The sequence below is a fragment of the Malurus melanocephalus genome, unplaced genomic scaffold, assembly GCF_030028575.1.
Source record: "Malurus melanocephalus ecotype Western Australia unplaced genomic scaffold, MMel_1.1 scaffold_683, whole genome shotgun sequence".
NCBI classification, from domain to species: domain Eukaryota; kingdom Metazoa; phylum Chordata; class Aves; order Passeriformes; family Maluridae; genus Malurus; species Malurus melanocephalus.
In genome coordinates this window covers 148,827-167,341 of record NW_026623915.1, presented here as the reverse complement: position 1 = coordinate 167,341, position 18,515 = coordinate 148,827, and the positions used below count along the sequence as shown (strand labels likewise).

The following is an 18,515-nucleotide window of genomic DNA, read 5'->3' as shown; positions in this document are numbered from 1 at the left end:
CGCCATGGACCCACCCGAGGAGGTGCGGGCGCGCCTGGAGCGGTGCGGACAGAGTCATCTGCTGCGGTTCTGGGCCGAGCTGGACACGGCGCAGCGCGGAGCTCTGCTGGCGGCGCTACCGCCGGGGCTGGGCGAGCACTGCCGGCTGGCGGCGGCGGCCGGGGCCCGCCACTTGGGCCCGCCCGAGCGCCTGGACGGCCGGATGGAGCCGCTCCCCGCCGAGCTGCTGGGCAGCTCCCGCCGCAGCGGCCCCGCTGAGCTGCAGCGCTGGGAGGCGGAAGGTGAGCCGGACGCGAGGCCGCCTGTCCCTTCCGTCCCGGGGCTGCCGAGGTTCGGGGGCAGCCGAGTCCCAGCGGTGCCGCCTCCTGCAGTGGCACCGCGGAGCACCGGGCAGTCCACCCGCGGCACCCCGTGCTGCCCAGGGCGGTGGCCGGCGGGTGTTGGCCGCAGGGACGACGGGTCGGGCGAGCGGGGAGAGAGCGGGGTCACGGCTGCACCCCGGCCCAGAACGCCGGCACCGGTGTCCTCGGCCCGGGGGACTTCGGGTGAGATACCGGGTTTTCACTCTGCGTTGTGAAATGCAGCGGCCAAAACCCCGCGGCTGTGCCTGGCAGGATCAGATCTCTACAGCTCCGTGACAGGCGGTGATAGCTGGGTGGGGCTCCGCCATGGAACAAGCCATGGAACAAGAGGAAACAGCCTCAAGTTGTGTCAAAGGAGATTCAGGTTGAGTATTGAGGAAAATTTCTTCACTGAAAGGGTGGTCAGACATTGGCACAGGCTGCCCAGGGCAGTTGTGGAGTCACCATCCTTGGAAGTGTTCAAAACACAAGTGGACATGACACAATACTGTTTAGAGGGCATGGGGGTATTCTGTCATAATGACTTAAGTATCTGTCATGAAAAAATATGTAATACTAAAGAATTTTAAAGGGCTTCAAGAGAGCTGGAGAGGGACTTTSGACAAGGGCTTGGAGTCACAGAAAAAGTGGGAATAGCTTCTGTCATGATCCAGTTACTAAAGTTATTAGAAATGCCTCTGCCTGAAGCAAGGTGTAAAYGAGGTCATATGCCAGTCATTAGTATGGGCTTTATTTGATAAATATGACAGAGAGAGAAAAAAAAAGTGGAAAATAGGTGGGAAGACAGGAGAATGACAGAGACAGAATAAAGAAAATATTGCCATCTGTGGATCCCAGCGATATTCYRTTGATCCTCTCCAGCTGGTCTTCTTGGTGGTGAAGGTGCCCCAAAAAGCGTAGAATCCAATGGGTTAATRTACATTCCGKGTAGGTGGGAAAACCCAGGCATTTCCCTGGGGCATGAAGTGTGTGAGGGGGTGCCATTGTGTCTGCTCCCAGTAAATGAGTCTGTGGCCTAAGGCCTCCCCCACCCCAAAACAAGCCAGAGATGATTCTTAGCATGGCTGGTGGGTTTGGCTCTCTTTCTTTTCCTTGTTTACTTCTCCGCTGGCSTGAGATGATTGAAGGATGGATTTGCCTTTATCTAATATCAGCAGTTAGACTTTCAGTCCAAGGTCCCAGTCRGGCACCTTTAGGGAGGGGTGGACTTTGGTAGCTTCTTCTTACAGTTTTGCTGTAATGAGTAAAACTTTATATCARTGCTTGAGGCATGAACTGTTTCAGTCTGAGAGCTTCACACTGACAGAGGGCAGGGTTAGAATAGATAGTAAGAAGAAATTCTTCCCAGTGAGGGTTAGGAGGCCCTGGCACAAGTTGCCCAGAGAAGCCATGGCTGCCTATCCCTGGCAAGGCCAGGGCCGGTCTTAGATGGGTCTTGGAGCAGCGTTGTCTAGTGGAAGGTGTCCCTTGCCCATGGCTGGGGATGGAATGAGATGGTCTTTAAGGTCCTTTGCAAGCCAAACCATTCTATGACTCTCTGAGTCCCTGAGGAAGGTGGGAGCAGGAGGGGTTTCATTGCTGCTGAGCTGGGTAGCTGCCTTTGTGGGAGGATAAACTCCCAGCCCACCAGCAGGTGCAAAGGCTGCACTCAGGTGCTGATCCCCATCCATGCTGTGTCATGTGTGGCAGGAAGCTGATGGGATCTGGGAGCTGAGTGGATGGAAGAAGCCCAGCAAAGTCCATAATCCATGGGTTTTGGAGCCTACTAGATGTGGATGTGTGAAAGTTGGGGGTAGTGGAGGAGATGGTGGCTGGATATGCTCTTTCCACAGCATGTAGCTTTTACATRGATGTCCTGTGCTTTTTTCTAAGTGCACACTCTATTTTATTTATTCATAAGGGCTCATGTGTCTTTCTTTATAAAATATAACAGCACTGTTAAAAATAATTTTAATTAGTAAAAAACAGCCAGGAAAACCCACCTGTGGTTGTAGAGATACTTGCCTAAATTTTGACTAGTGGTTGCACAGCCTTGGCCCAGTCTTGCCAGCAAAGTGGTGAAGATGTGTGGGCAGGGGAGTCAAATTTTCCAAGCAGAGACAGAAATAGAAGCATCATGGTTACAGAACTGCTGTATCAGACTCCACTGATGGGGCTGAGTAGTGATGGGGAGAACATTAGCTGGTACACTGRATCATAGAATCCCAGAATGGTTTAGGTTGGAAGGGACCTTAAAGACCATCTCATTCCAACACCCTGCCAAGGGCAGGGACARCTTCCCCTAGACCAGGTTGCTCCAAGCCCTGTCCAACCTGCCCTTAAACACTTCCAGGGATGGGGCAGCCACAGCTTCTCTGGATAACCTGTGCCAGGGCCTCACCATTCTCTCAGGGAAGAATTTTTTCAAAATATCCCATCTAACCCTTGCCTCTGTCATTGTGAAGCCATTCCCCCTTTTTCCTGGCTCTTGTCCAAAGTCCCTCTCCATCTCTCCCTGAGCCCCTTTAGGCACTGGAAGGGTCTCTAAGGTCTCTCTAAGCTCTAAGAAGCTCTAAGAGGAGCTTCTCTTCTCCAGGTCAACACTCTCAGCTCTCCCAGCCTTGCTCCAGAGCAGAGGGGCTTCAGCCCTCAGAGCATCACTGTGGCCTCCTCTGGACTTGTTCCAGCATCTCCATGTCCTTGTGTTGGCAGCCTCAGAGCTGAAGGCAGTACTGCAGGTGGAGGTCTCAGGGCAGAGAATTCCCCTCTCCACTGCTGCCCGCTGTGGGATCAGCCCAGGGCAGGAGGGGTTCTGGGTGCCAGTGCACTTGGTACATGTTGAATTTCTCATCCAACCACACCCTCAAGTCCATCTTGGCAGGGCTGTTGAGGGTGTCACGGTGAGGAGGAAGGAGCCCCTCGAGCCCTAGAGGGAGATGGGGCTGGGTCAGAGTCGTGCAGGTAAACTAACAGCTTTTTATCAAACTGGGTCACTTGTCCCCCAGGCCACTAGGCAGGTGAGGGGCTGGTGTGTCTGCCTTGTGCCACTGGCCTCAGCATGGAAAGGGAGGGAAGGCCAGGCCTCCTGTGTGGGCTGGCCTTGCTGGTTTGCCAGCACTGCCTGCAGCAGCCCAGGTCTACATTTGGGATCATGCCACTGTGCCCAAATCWCCTGGTCCTGAAGTCCAGGCAACCTCAGCACTGCAGGCAGCCTGAATTTCTACCAGAAGGGGTACCAATAGATRTTCTCTTTCCTTTGGTTTGTTTTTATGATCCAGTTTAAGGCTGAAGAGGGATTTTATTTTCTGGAGGACAATTGGGAGCAAAGGCTGTTCTGCTGAACTCAAGCATTGCTGTGTGTCCCTGCAGACATGGCCTCATCCCCAGCAGCATCCCTGCATGGCATTTTCCATKGGAACCAGTGTCATGGGCACAGGCTTTGTAGGTTTGTGGGTCCCTAAGGCGATGCAGCTCTGGAAGGCCTTTGTCTGCAGTGAGTTGCTGGTGGTGTTGAGCAGGATGGAAGCAGATGAGCCATCCTAACCTGCTGCCCAATGTCCCTGAGGCTGCACTGCTGGTACAGCCTGTGGCTGTTGGGTCATCATCAACCTGAGCTGAGCTGCTCTGTGTTCTGTTAGTGGATGTCTGAGCTCCCAGCAGCCATCATCTGCATTGCGTCCTCCAAAGACTGAACAGCTGAAATTAYGTCTCCTYCTTTYCCCTCTCCCTTTTTCTATGATAAAWTTGATGGATAAAAGARCCAGACAACTCAAGCACCTGTCTTGGGAAAACCTGAGATAATTTTTAATAGTTAAAAAAAATAATACTATTGTTATTGTCTCTCAGAAAACAAAACTGTCTGGTCAGATTTGCTTTCAGATCTTAAACACCGACATTTAACAATCACAATTTTCTAGGCAGCTCTCAGGATGATGGTGTAAATCAAACACAGACACAAGCACTTTCACGTTCTGTCAGTGTTTTATTCATGAAATCTAAGCCATGGCAATGGGCTGAAGTGTAGCCCCATTTCATCAGAGAGTTTGATGAGCCATTCTGGTTATCTGACTTCTCTGAAGAATTAAAAAGTTTAGAGTTTTCTTCTCTGGCTGACTGCTCTTGTAATGGGGCTGGTATGCCTGTTCAATAAGAGAATTCAGTCTGTTCTTGCAAGACCAGTTTGTTCCTCCTACAAAATCTATTTTTGTTTTTTTTTTACTTTTTATGCAGAGTAGACTGACTGCAGCATTGGTGGGTATCTCAACAGCCAATGCATTTTCTTTTTAGTTAAGTTCTCTGTATTTCATATGCTGCAGAAAATAAGACTTTTTTTTTTTTTTTTAAGGGCTAGATCTTTCCATTTACTCCAGGAATATGCAGCAAGATGAGTCAATTCTTGTGAACTTTAGTTGTCAATATTGGTAATTTTATGTTTGGGAAGTCAGAGCAGAGCTACCTACTYAAATTTTTGGCATTATTTGTTTTCATAGTGACCTAAGATCAAAACTTGGAAAAACTCTCTGAGTTGTAGGGTTGTACCATGAATATTGAGAATGCTGTAAATGATGGGAAGCACTCTATTTTCTGGGTTGTTCAGGTGCACCATGGTCAGCCCTCCTGGTATATGGCCCTATCAGTCTGCTGGATTGTGGAAAAAGTGATCTCATTGATGTTGTCAGTGATATTGCTTTGGGCTGGGGTTCATCCCACTGATTTTGAGGTTTCAGTCCCTTCAGTAAGACGCCCCTCCAGGAGACAGGTGTGAGATGCCAAGCCCTCTTGGGCAGATCCCCTCCCCCTGTCACTGCATGGAAAACTTCTCAGAACTGCTGTCTCCTCTGGGGCATCTGCATTTCAGTGGGGTGATGCCAGCTGTGACACCTGGGAGGTGTGACTGAGAACTGTAGCTCCTYGATGCTGTGGGACAAACTGGGGGCYTCCTTGACTTTAYCAATACAGTGTTCACTCCAGAGTGTCATGTGAATGATTGCCCTTGGTCACAGTGTGTTACTCTGCAGAAACCTCTGATTTGGGATCTATGGGATGTGGTCTGGTGCATCGGAASCTGAGTGTGTGTGTTGGTGTGAGCCTGGCAGTGCAGGAGGGAAGTGCAGTGGGATGAGTGCCTGACTTGTTCCACTGGTGGRTGAGTCTCAATTGCACCCCAGAGCACCCCCTATGCTGCAGCAACTGAGACCAGCAAATGCTGACCTCAGACCTCAAGCRGCTTTGGTTTRAATTACTGTGAAATACTTTGGCTCRAGCAGTTTCMGTTCTRGATTATTTAAAATAAAAATAATGTAAAAAATGTTTTCATTGCCCATTTCATAGAATCACAGAATGGTTTGTGTTGGAAGCAACTTTAAATATCATCCTGTTCTAACTCTCCTGCCATGGGCATGGATGCCATCCACTAGATGAGATTGCTCAGGGCCCTGCCCAACCTGGCCTTGAACACTTCCAGAGATGGGGCAGAAYAGTTTGCGAGTGTCCCACAGGGCAACTTTTTTTAGGATWTTTTTTTTCTCATTCCAKAAATTCTTTYTGTGCTGGATCYCAGTAGGGAAACAGCCACCACTCAAGCCAGGACACAAGGAGGTTTGGAGCCATGTTCTGGTGCCTCTCCACTCAGCTCTTTCCCTTCTGCTGCAGTGGTGCCCTGTGCTGGAAAATAGCTGAGCACACAGCAAAACCGTGGGACTGGGACAAGTACTTACGGTGTAACTAATACCTGAGACCCTCTGCTCTGTGCTGTGAGTCTCATGGGCAGCTCAGTGGAGGCACAAAGGAATCATTTATTGCTTGTGSTTTGTTCATAAATGCTGGTTGTGAAATGCTGGTTGTCTTATTTGCATCACCAGGCAGCTCACCCAGATCCTCTGYGTCTTTTACACTACAAATTTAAACCTGTTTAAGCTTCCCCTGCTATCCAAGGACCTCCTGAAACTTTGAAATCCCATGATTTCCACCCAGAGGTTTACCCTTAGGGTGCTCTCATAATCCCATTTGTAGTATTGAAGATCTCCAGAGGTGGCTTCCAGCKCTCACTTCTGTGGCCCTGTGACCCCAGAGGCTGCTCTAAGCAGAGCCATGGCTTTGGAACCRGCTCCCTGTGTGCCTGGACACCACCAGTGTTTTTGGAAGGGGTGTGTTTAGGCGGAAAGATTTATGTTACTGCTCTGGTGAGATTGAAACTTGGAAGCATGGGAAGGGGAATTGTGTTACTGGAGTGTCATGGACAACTTAAATGTGATTTTATTGCTGAAAGCTGCATTTCTGAACAGAATTAAAATCAAGCCAGATTGTTAAAACAGCRATTGATATTTTGATCAGAACAGATACTGATATTTTTCTTCTGTTGTTCATTTAAACAACCAATTATTTAAAGATTAGCATAAACCCAATCCTGTTTTTCTTCTAATTCAATTTCTTTCAGTCCAAATCAGGAGTGTTATAGCCCCAGCTATGGTTAATATGGGATGTTTGCTGAAGGCTGGGGTGCTCCACAGTCTGTCCTTGGCTGCAGGAGCAGTGGCAGSTCAGTACTGTGCAGTGGCAGAAGGCCCTGATAGCTATTGCAGCAGAGCTGTGGCTTCTGACATGGGCAGGCCCAGCATTCCTTGCATTCCCAAAGCAAGGCAAAGTGTTCCCTAGTGAAAAATCTTTCTCACTGTTGTCAGTCACTATTGTGAGGCTGGCCTGGAGGAAGGCAGAGACGTAAGACTGAGAGTGAGCTGCTTGTTTATTATTTGCTCTGGTTCTTCCCCAGGTTCTGGACTTCCCTGGTTTATCAGGAGCACTGACACTGGTTTTAATCAGATTGTGGAAGCTGTGGTTCCTGCAGGCTTGGCTGTGTTACTAGTCCTGACTGCAGCTGTGTTCAGCTTCTATTGAAGCTTGAGTACAGGTACAGATAATTGATTGAGGCAGATCCAGAAATGCCCATGTTTACTCAAGATGATGAGACGTGGTTTCTTTGGGACGCTGAAATTATAAGGGACCTCTGGAGGTGTCTAGTCCAGTCCCCATTTGGAACAGAACTGTACATAGGCCAAGGCCAGGTCAGCTGCAGCTTTACCAATGTAAGCCTTGAAAACTTTAGGGGACATCTCCCTGCTCTCTGGATGTTTTTTTCCAGTGCGGCACTATCTCCCCAGTAAAGACTTTCTATCCCAGTGTCCAATTGTAATCTCCTAAGGTGCGGGTCATGGCTATTGTCTTTTGTTGCACCAATTGTTGCTTTCGGTGAGGAAGCTGCTGCATCCAGGAARTAAAATGAATTTTCTCCTGTGTGTGCAGTGACATATTTCTCTYTGAGCTGCCAACATTGAGCTGGCAGCTTCAGGCTGTTGCCTGAGCTCTGCAGAAAGGCTCAGGAGAAYACGGGGTGTTGATTGCTTTGGAGGTTTTTATGTTCCCTTGGGCTTCTTTTTCTGTTCAGGCTTACATCAGATCTCACAGAACAAGGTGGCAGTGCTGCTCCTGGCTGGAGGACAAGGAACCCGCCTGGGTGTGAGCTATCCCAAGGGCATGTACAACGTGGGATTACCCAGTGGCAAAAACTTGTATCAGATCCAAGCAGAAAGAATCCGCAAAGTGGAGCAGCTTGCTGGCAGGAGACACCACTGCAAGTGTGCCATCCCCTGGTAGGTGACCCAGAGCCAGACCTGCTGTACAGGGCTCTTTGTGTTCCAGTCTTGCTCATGCTGTCTTCAAGAAGCATTGAGCTGAATGCTGTATAGAAATAGGTCGGGAGGAGCCTTTTGTTGGCCGGATTTGCAATGCCAGTGGCTGGAGGAGGGTGMAGAGGGATGGGAGGTGGCAGGTCCATGTCTGCCAACCTGAGGGATTAAGTGCTGCCTTTGCATCACTGACCACAACCCTAACTGCTGTACCTTGCTGTCTTTCCAGGCACAGGYCCTGGCAACACTATAAACAGCACTTTTCAGTGATTGTTTCARATGCTTCACAAGAAATTTCATCCATTTCTGCTTTCTCAGGTTCCTGCAYGCAGGACAACACAGAGCTCACTTTCCAAGCTYCKCTTCCTTGCCCTTGTCCATAATCTSTGCCACAGCAAAAAACCTCTTGCTTTGTGTTCAAGCCACCTCCTGCTGACACTGATTTACAGTTGTCAGTTCTGATGGCTGCTCCTGGCTTTTAAAACAGATGAGCTCTGGGCAAAGTGCAAAATGCGAATTCTCTATRGGATGTGGTGGGTGAGAGGAAAGCACTGCAGATAAGTCTGGAAATGTTTTCTGATAAGTGTTCTTTGTTAAACTGTGAAGACTATGAAGAAATCCCCTTATGAAATCAGTGTCTGGTCTGAGGCAAGGTTTTGGCAGTGAGAGAGCAAGTGTATGAGGGCTTCAGGTTACCACATTGTTTTACAAATTGGAGGTCAAAGTTGATTCATACACTRTTTCCTCATGGAAGGTGAGTCCATGTTGTACTTCTTCCTGAAGCCTTATATATAGGACCTGAATTGCAAATGCATCATCCTGGTGCTGTTGCATTTGTTTCCAGTTCCCCTTCTGGGACTGAGSACACAGTTGAGGCAGTTTGCTGCTCCAGTACGCCTGAGCCCAGCTGTGCTGCAGAAATGTAAACTGGGGATGGGGGACTGAGGTCCAGGCTCTCCTGTGCTAGGGTTGTTTGCTCTGTCAGGCTGACAGAGGACCCTGTATTCCTGTGCAGTTCTTAAGGGGCTTGACAGGTMGATGATGAAGATGGGCTTTAGACAGTAGTGAAAGAGGATAGTGAAGGAAGAGACAGAAGCACTCTGGTGCTGAAAGGAGAAGAGGAAATGGAAAAACTTGAAGTAAAAACAAACCATGCAGCCAACATAYGGAAATACTGCTGTTTGCCTTGGCATTGAAGAGATGCTGGCAGAGTGAGCTGGTCAGTGTTTCTTTAGACACTCAACATCAGTGTCTAACATCAGTTAGACATCAGTTTGAATATAGGGTGAATGAGGCTGTTCTCTGCCCTTTGCCTTGTTTTCCAGCTTATCCAGATATCCAGATATCATTCATATTTAGGGCATGGCTCTTCTTTTCTGGCTGGAGCTAGGCCAGGGTAGGATCATAACCTGATATGGTCATAGCACCCCATGCAGCCTTACCWCGGGATAAGCTCTGGAGGAAAGCTCTCCTGTGCAGTTGCTGCTCTCATGTGTCACAGGATGCTGCCGTGTCTCTCACACTTCTGGGGTTCCTCTCTTTTATGTTCTGTTTGTAGTTTTGTGTTTYGCTTGTGCATTCTTACTTATTGCCCGGCCCCCATTCCTGCCCAGGTACATCATGACAAGTGAGTTCACATTGGGGCCGACAGAAGAGTTTTTTGAACAACACAACTACTTCAACTTGGATAGATCCAACGTTGTCATGTTTGAACAGAGGATGCTCCCTGCTGTCACCTTTGATGGGAAGGCCATCTTGGAGGAGAAGGGGAAAATTGCCATGGCTCCAGGTACCTGTTGTTTGCTCTTCCATACTGCAGTACAATCGTGTGTGTTGATAATTGGTACAGGCCATCAGCCATGCCAGGCACAGAGAGCAGGCTTTGGTGGTCACAGGGTCAATGCTTCCAGTCATTGTGGAAAGGTTCTGCTAATGTTTCAGGCTAGTAATCACGAGCATACCTCTGTTTAGYTCTTGTTGGAGATTTGCCCACAGCACATGTTTTTTAGCCAAGTCTGGGAGTATTAGCAGAATTAGGAGTGCTGTGGCTGCAGTGTAGGAAAAAGGTGCATCAGCAGAACTGTCTGTGAGGTCTGTGGGGTGCTGCTTCCTGTGGTGAAGGTCAGGAGCTCAAGGCTGATAGCTGGAAATGACTAAAAAAGCAGCAAGAAGATTAACTCTTTTCAAAATGACAGCAATGTCTCACCTTGTAATGTTCTCTTAGCCCAGATATGTGTCTCAGTTTGAGACAATGTTTTCAGAGAAAAAAGTTACAGGGTAAATGTTTCCTCTGAAGTGAAAAATTTGATACTTGTTTTCCCACCAATAGGAAATATATGTTTGGGCAAAAGTGAAGAGAAAAATACTTTATTATCAAAACAAGGTGCCCACAGCGCACAAATAAAAAAAAGTAACTGTTAGATATTTAAAAGCCCAGGAACAAACGCTGCCCCCAGCCCCCACAGCCGCTCAGCACATCGTGCGGAGAAAGATGGAGCAGCTCTTGTCACAGGAAAAAAAGAAACAAAAGAAAAGTCCACGTAGATGCTCGAGCAACAGTGGGAGCCTGGTGGTAGTCCTCTCCTGACTGTGGATGAAACAGAGGGTTCAGTGTGCTTTTCTGTCACYGGCTTGGCTTCTCCGGAGTCCAGGACGAGAYGGAGCGGTGCCCGTGGTTTGTCCCTGCCGGCTGGTCGGCGTTTGCCTCTCAGTTTTTGGGCTGAAGCCCCGCCAATCCGCTCCAGARGAAAATCACAGAAGCCGTGGAAGGGGTGGCAGTCCAGGGAGAGCTGTTTGCCCAAGCTAACAAACCCGAGCTAGCTAAGCAGTGACAATATAAATCTCCTGCCCGCAGCAAGGTGAGCTCTCTCAGTGCCTAGCAGAGCTCCCAACAGCCCGTGCAGGCGGCAGCCCTGGCTTTTCACTGCCTGCACTGCCTTGGCTTTTAACTGCCTGCGTTGGCTTCCCAGCCACCCCTGCCCCTTCTTCCGGGTTGGATTTAAAGGCACAAAGACATTTTGGGCATACAAGTAGATGGAATATAGGAATAGAGTGTTATCATACAATCAACCCAAGATAATATGGTAAGAGACTTGGTGAAGGCAGCCCAGTTGGGACTGTTGTTGCAGCTGCAGCGTAGTTCTCACGAGCTGACAGGGACATCCAAGGAGGAACTGTAAATGGGTGATCTGTGATAAATGTGCAGATGTCTTTTGTGCAGCTTCAGTTCAAGCCTTTAAAAAGGCATTGAGAAATTGTGGGGGGAAGATAAACACAGAAAAAGATTTAGTCTTTCGCCAAGAAAGAGAATAAATWGGCTTTTGCCATGCACTGGAGGAGAAATGTAAAAGACTTTTCCCACGCTCTGCATCGATTTTCCCTCTAGTGTTCTCCTTCTGAGGATCTTACTAGCCTTCATAAAGTCTCATAATGCTGCTCAGTGAGACTGGTCCCCGTGGTCCCACTCTGCAGGTGAGAGAGCTGGGGTGAAAAGAGGAGCAAGCTCTCCCAAACTGTGTGGGAGAGTTGGAAGTAAAATCTGGTAGCACTGGCTCTTGGCTAAAAAGCACTCCCCACTCCTGTGTTCAAGAAGGTTTGTTCAGTACTTTCTGCTATTGCTCTATTAGCTACAAAAAAACCCACCCCAAAATCACTAATGAGCCAAAACTTTCTCTTTTCTCTTGCATTATAGATGGCAATGGTGGCTTATACCGTGCTTTGATGGATAATAAGATATTGGATGATATGAAGCAGCGTGGAATCCAGTATGTCCATGTATATTGTGTGGACAATATCCTCGTGAAAATGGCAGATCCAGTCTTCATAGGTTTCTGTATTTCCAGAGGGGCCGACTGCGGTGCAAAGGTGAAGCAGTGCTAGCACTGGTTTTCTGCAGGGAGTTTGGGTCTGATTACACTTGCAAGCTGCTGGCTGTGGGGTGCTTACATGACCTGGGGTGTTCAGCACTTTGCCCATTAGCAGCTCACTCTGAGCAGATTTAGAGCTGCTTGCTGCCTGCACTGCATTCCAAATCCATACCCATGGGTGTCCTCTGTTCTTCCCAGAGTACTGTGAAAAATAAATTAGAGCAGGGGGTATAGCTGCACAGGAAGCTACACACTGAACTTGTTTCCCCTCTATGCCCAGCCCTTTCTACAAAGGGACTTGGGCTGTCTAGAAGCCATATTGGACTGGGTTATGTTTTATAAATGCACCTTTAAGTCTAACTGAGGTATTTCTTTCACTCTGCTGTGGAAGATGGGGAAAGCCTGGATTTTGTCAACCTAAAGCAATAGGTGCCTTGAATCATTAGCACAGTTTAGACAAACAGGGAATTGAAGGCTAATAGCTACAAACAGCTTTCTTTTAATGCCAGATCCTAGTCCTTCATAAGGGAAGTGCCCCCCRGTATGCTGATTCCTTTAAACTGGTTTGTCTTCTGAGAAACTGTCCATTTAAGTGGTTGAGTATTGGGATTTATGTTGAATTGTTGGGCAGAATGTGTCTCCAAGACTGCTATGTGCCCCTTGCACAGCCCTAAGGTGCTGGAAAATCAGTGGGCAGCAATCTTGTGGGATTGTTTGTACTTGGGAGTTGGAATAGCCCTGGGATTTTCTTCCTCCTTGGCATAAACCTGTGTCCTGTGGCTGCAGGTAGTGGAGAAGGCCTATCCCACGGAGCCTGTTGGGGTGGTGTGCTGTGTGGATGGGGTGTACCAGGTGGTGGAGTACAGTGAGATCAGCCYGGAGACTGCACAGCTGCAGCACCCTGAGGGGGGACTGATGTTCAGTGCTGGCAACATCTGCAACCACTTCTTCACTGTTGAGTTCCTGGAAACAGTGGCCCAGTAAGTCCCAGCAGACCTTCTAGGTAGCTGTGCAGCCCAGACATTCTTCCAAGACTGGGTGTTCCTGTTTCCCACTCTGTAATTTCAGTTATGGTTAGCCACTGTGTTGCCTTTCATTTCCTGTCTCTTCCAAATGGTTCCAAATACCTGAGTSCCCTTTCTAACAGCCCCAGCATGCTCTCCAGGCCCTACCCAAGGCAGAAATTCCCAGCTTTGCTGTAACTAAATTGATTGAGATATACCAATGCATGGTCTTCCTGGGTCTTCAAAGGTGAGCAGCTGTGCAGGATGCAGCATGGTCAGTGATGCAGCCTCACACCAAGGATTTCCAATGGGAATGTCACCTATGCCAACCCTTGGCACAGCAGAGTTTGCAGGAGAGGGTGAAGTTGCGGGTAGACTGCACCATGGTGTTGGGGAATGTGATGCTGGGCATTCAGGGCGCAGTTGTACAACCTTTCTGAAGAGCTGGAACCACCCTTGGGTGAGGGATCTGCTCTGCTTCATTTTCACCCGATCAGATAACAGTTTGGTTTGCTTTTTTTTTTTTTTTTTTTTTTTTTTTTTTTTTTTTTTTTTTTTTTTTTTTTTTTTTTTTTTTTTTGTAACCTCTGTCTGCAATTTCAATTGATGCAAAGTTCTTCCTCTCCTCTGACTGGTAAAGGGAGAGCCTGTGGCCAGGCTGCTCTGCATGGGGAAGTGTTTCCTGGATGTGACTTGGATCACTTGGGAGGGAGCAACAGCCAAAACAGTTGAGAGTTGACCCAGAGCAGTAATAAGCCATCTACTTCTCACAAGTGTATTGCTTTTTTTTCTAAGTGGGCTTGAACTGAATAAAATGGTTTCTTCTCCTTTTACAGGAAATGGGAGTCACAGCTGATGCATCATGTAGCCATAAAGAAGGTGCCCTACATTGACAAGGAGGGAAATCTGGTAAAACCACTAAAACCGAACGGGATAAAGCTGGAGAAGTTTGTGTTTGATGTATTCCAGTTCTCTAAGTTAGTGGCAGACATAATTTTACTTTTCTCCTTTCCTTCTCAATGTTTGTTTGAATGACTTTCAGTTGAAGCAAGCCATCCCAGGGAGCACATGGTTTGTGGGTGGCTTGTTAGGAAGGTTGTTGGATCTACATCCAACTMCAACCCAACAGTAATGCTGCAGTCTCAAGGAGAGCTCAAAGGGCATTCAGTGCTTGTGCCAGCCCTGCTCCCAGACTGGTCATCCTGCTGAGGATATGTTGGCTGCCCTGGCCTCTGCCAGCCTGGGAAAAATAAAAGGAAATCGAGTGCAATGCAAATGAAGCCCATATTGGAATATTCAGACTTTCCAAAATTGGGCCTTTCAGGATGGTGGCTTCCATGGCAACTGGTTACATTTTTGCCTGCTGTTACACCAGGGCTCAGCTCACACCCTTTGTGCTCAGAAAACTATTCACTTAAGCACGGTGGGGCTAAGTTACTGTTGCTGTGGGAACTGTCAGTGTTCACTTTACTAGTTCTACAACATAGCTAGAAGTGCTGTGACATTCATAGTCAGGGGTGCTTGTGTTTAAGGAATGTGGGATTTTAGCAATTAAGCATAAGTGTTCTTATAAAATCTATTTTCCAAGGTCTCAAATTCAGCAGTGAATATTCTGTTTTAGGCTTAAATAAATGGCAAAGAGATACCTCAGGCAAACTGAAGTATCTCTGTTTGGGGATAGGATTTATCTTTTCAGAGGATTTCCTTTAGAATAGAGAGCTTAAGGTTTGAACCAGTCTCTGTTTCCTGACATATTTAGCAAAGTAGTATCAAACTAAAGACAAAAGCAGGGTGATGGGTACAGTGCTGAGTTCTGAGCTGTGACAGGACTCATTTGCAAGCAGTGATTCCTTATGCTTTTTTAACAGCTGACAACCACCTTGACAGTTGTGCTTCACACATGAAGTGCAGAAATGCACAGATAYTGCTGTATTTTTAATTTGCATTCCCAATTCTAGTAAACAGCTGTACTTCACATTCACCTGTGASACCTCCCTTATTGCTTATTTGTCCCTGGGAACTGGTGTCCTTAGGTGATCCTTTCTTACAGACTCCCAAGCAGGGTGAGCATTTCCTGGGACATGSTGGGCTGCTCTGCAGTAAGTGCACTGCCTGTGCTGTGTCCATGTTCTGGACAGTGCTGTGCTCTCCATCCTGCTGTGCTCTGAGCTGTCTTGTCCAGGAACCTTCCACTACCTGAAGAGGCTTCTATGACATCTCTGCAGAACTGTTGCTTTTTCTCTCCCCTGAGCATAGCTCTGGTGGGTTGGGAGGCTGTTGTTATGTTCCCGAAGAGACAAGGCTTCTTGTGTTTTTCCATTCTACAGCCCTGATACTCCTTGGCTCTTCAGATGGGTAGTGAGCTTCTCTTGGCTTGACTGCCCCAGGCTGCATACAATGCTGCTCCTTAAAATATATATGAGCTTTTTCCTTTGAGTGTTGTTGTTGCATTAGCAGGGCTGATGACTAGCTCTGGTTTCCTTGATCATTATTGTCTTCCCTTTGCTGGTAGGAATTTTGTGGTATTTGAAGTTTTGAGAGAAGAGGAGTTTTCGCCACTAAAAAATGCAGACACAGCTGACAGAGATACTCCTACCACKGCTCGGCAAGCCCTCCTGGCCCAGCATTACCGCTGGGCTCTCAAGGCTGGGGCCAGATTTGTGGATGAAAATGGTTGCAAGATACCAGAAAAACTCAGGTATAAATCTCTGTGACCTTCTCTGCAGCTTCTCTTTAGGAAGTGCTCAGCTGTGCCAGCTGGCCAATGGCAGGTGCCAGGCTATCCAAAACTGGGCATTACTGTAGTCCCAGTGTGGCTCAGCATGACCAGACAGCTGGTCCTCTCTGTRTGTGCAGGTTGATGTTTGTTACAGCTCCTGCTCCTCTCATGACTGTGATGCTCCAGGCAGTTAGTACACAGAGCTCTGGGCATTCTCTCTGGCTGATCCCTGCTCTTGGGGTAATGAGTTGGCCCCTTCTATAGCACCTTGTTAGACAGTGGCAGCCTTTTACATCTTGATTAATTTTGATTTGTAAGCCCCAACAGCTTTTCTGACTGTGGCCCCAAGAGGATTCTCAGGTGGGCTTAAGGATTGGCTTAGAGTGGTTAGAGTGATTAACCAATTTGGACACTTCCTGCATCATGTGTAATGGGAGGCTGCTTTTACTCCATGGGGACATTTCTTTGTCAACTCATGGTTCTATAAACCCACAAGCTGTTYATTTTACTTGAAAAGCATCTCTGTAAAAGTGGTGTTTTGGTTTTGCTGAGTAACATTTGGAACCTGCTAATTCCTTTTTATTTTCACATTTTGTGTTCTCATAATGTCTGGTGCATATGACTATAGCAAATGTCTTATACTTCAGGATATCCTATTCTGGATCTTTTGAAAAAGATGCACTATTTTTTAGGTATGGCAGGAAGGTAATTATGTSTTCTCTTTTTTAGTCTCTCAGGAACTGAAAATCCTCCGGCTGTGTGTGAGATTTCTCCATTAGTGTCTTACTTTGGAGAGGTGAGAATAACTATCTCTGGAGGCATTTTTRAGAGTGTGCAGGTATGCATCTGATTTCCTTCTGAACACAGATGTTTGTTTTGGCCTGGGCCTGCTGAGAAATGGTAAGATCAAGGAAACAGGGACTTGGACTCTGTGTTACCATAATGTGGTTCTGTTATGGTTTACTCTTCAGCAGTTTGTTCACTCTCAGTTTGTAAAATTGTATGTGAAACAAGACTGCAATTTCATTAAGACTCACAAGCACTTCRAGATCTTAATGAGAAGTGCAGAATATCCAAATTAGAAAATCCATGGGTTCTGTTCTCATTTGTGTCCATCTCCCACAGTGAGTGAATCCTGACTCAGAAGTGTGGTATGTGTGTTGRCTTCAGGGAAGCCATTCATCAAGTTTTGTCCCTCCAAAAATAAYTGATCCTGAGAAAYCTGCTTCCATTTAGTAGTGAGAATAGGAGCTTCCCTGTGTTGGAGGGACATGGTGAGAAATAGTGAATTGCAGTAGGATATGTGGGAACTGCTAGGTTTTCACATGTGTTAATTTGCAAKCCAGCTCCCTGCACTATGTGTATTCCTCAACACATCCAGGTGGCAAACTTGTTGCAATCAATATTTTGTCAGAACAAAATGAAAACAAGGCAATTTAAGTTGACTTACCTTGCTAGGATTATTCTAATGTTAGTTAAGGACACACCTTTCCATGCCTCCCCCAAGAAGCTTGTTTCTGACATCATGTTGTATGGTTCCTTAGCACCTCTGCTTGAACCCCAGAAACACTTTCTRTCACCAGGGAAACTGTTCCTGTTGCCTGTCCTTGACCTTTGACAATCATTCCCTTGAGGACTTMAAATAGTGCATTTACAGCCTAACAATACTGTTCTCACACCTTCTCAGGGTCTGGAGGTGTACATGAAGAACAAAGAATTCCCGTCTCCCTTTGTACTCGACGAAAACAAAGTGGAAATGCTGAAAAATTCTTGAAGTGGGAAGCCCTTCCCCCTCAGATCCATGTTTGTCAGATCCATTATAAGAACTGACAGTACTAAAATGTCAGCTATGAAGTGCATTATAAAAAAAATTGCTTTGCAGTGTCTGATTGATGCCAAATCCTTGCAGCAGTTGTGATAACACAGTTCTGTTTGGTAACTTTGATGGCTGTGCCTTTTACCTCTCAGTCTGTTTTGTATACTTGGATGTGAGTGAGGATCAACACTTTCTGGGTGCTAAACAGATCCTATATTTCTTATTTACTATGCATATGAATATGGAAAAAAGCCAGTCAAGGCCTGATAARTCAGCTTTGCATTCAAGAAGATTAAATTTCTTCAGTGCCTTATTAKGTATCTTGTTTGTGTTGGTGTGGTTGTTTCTTTGGTTTGTTTTGTTTTCTAAATTGTGTGCACAGCTGCAGTCAGTTTGAGGCCCCATCCTGGAAAGAGTGGAAGGATTTTGGGTACTGAGGTTTTCTCTCAAGCGGTCAGGTTTTTTTTCCCTAGCCCTGTGTTGATTACAAGATCCAATTCAGCAATTTCATCCTGTAAGCAGAATATACAGAGTGCTGTACGTAGGGATGTAGCTATGCCTAAGCATTGCTTGAGGATTGGAGTCCTAAGTAGAACAGACTAGTTTTGTATCTGGGCTCGATGGTGCCMTGCCTAGACTGGCTGCTCCTTAGGGTTGTAGTGACTTGGGGTTTTTTAATTAAGAAAAAAAAAAAAAAAGAGTATATTTTCCTCTGCCCTTCCTTTCCATTTCCTATTTAATTTATACCATATCCCTCAGACAAGGCTTTCTTGAGATACCTGAAAGTAGTAAGAGAAACAAATACCAGTGGTAGAATTTAATGTTTAACCAAAACAAAAATACTTACTCTCAGCATCAACAGGGTTTACAATAAAACACCAGCTACTGCTTCTATAGTTTTTGCCCAGGTGATTTTCCAGCACTCTTTCASTTAGGAAATAATTCCTTAGATGCCTTTCTTTTAGATATGTTACTAACTATAATGTAAAGATAAGCATCAGCTAATGAAGGACACTAATTGTCAGAACATATGTAGCATGTGAACTCAGCCCTGGCCATGGGGTCCCAGAGTGGTCCTGATCTTCCA

The 18,515-nt window shown here is 46.8% G+C and overlaps 1 protein-coding gene across 1 annotated transcript; it reads left to right on the top strand.

The window, feature by feature from the left end:
* The first annotated feature begins 4 nt into the window (after window positions 1–4).
* UAP1L1 (UDP-N-acetylglucosamine pyrophosphorylase 1 like 1) lies at window positions 5–18,114 on the top strand. Its single transcript, XM_057384075.1, has 9 exons — window positions 5–281; window positions 7,783–7,987; window positions 9,637–9,812; window positions 11,715–11,887; window positions 12,676–12,869; window positions 13,730–13,870; window positions 15,406–15,591; window positions 16,342–16,408; window positions 17,300–18,114. Exons 1-9 carry the CDS (start codon window positions 5–7, stop codon window positions 17,384–17,386), a joined length of 1,506 nt encoding a protein of 501 aa, XP_057240058.1. The 3' UTR covers window positions 17,387–18,114.
* Window positions 18,115–18,515: the final 401 nt, after the last annotated feature.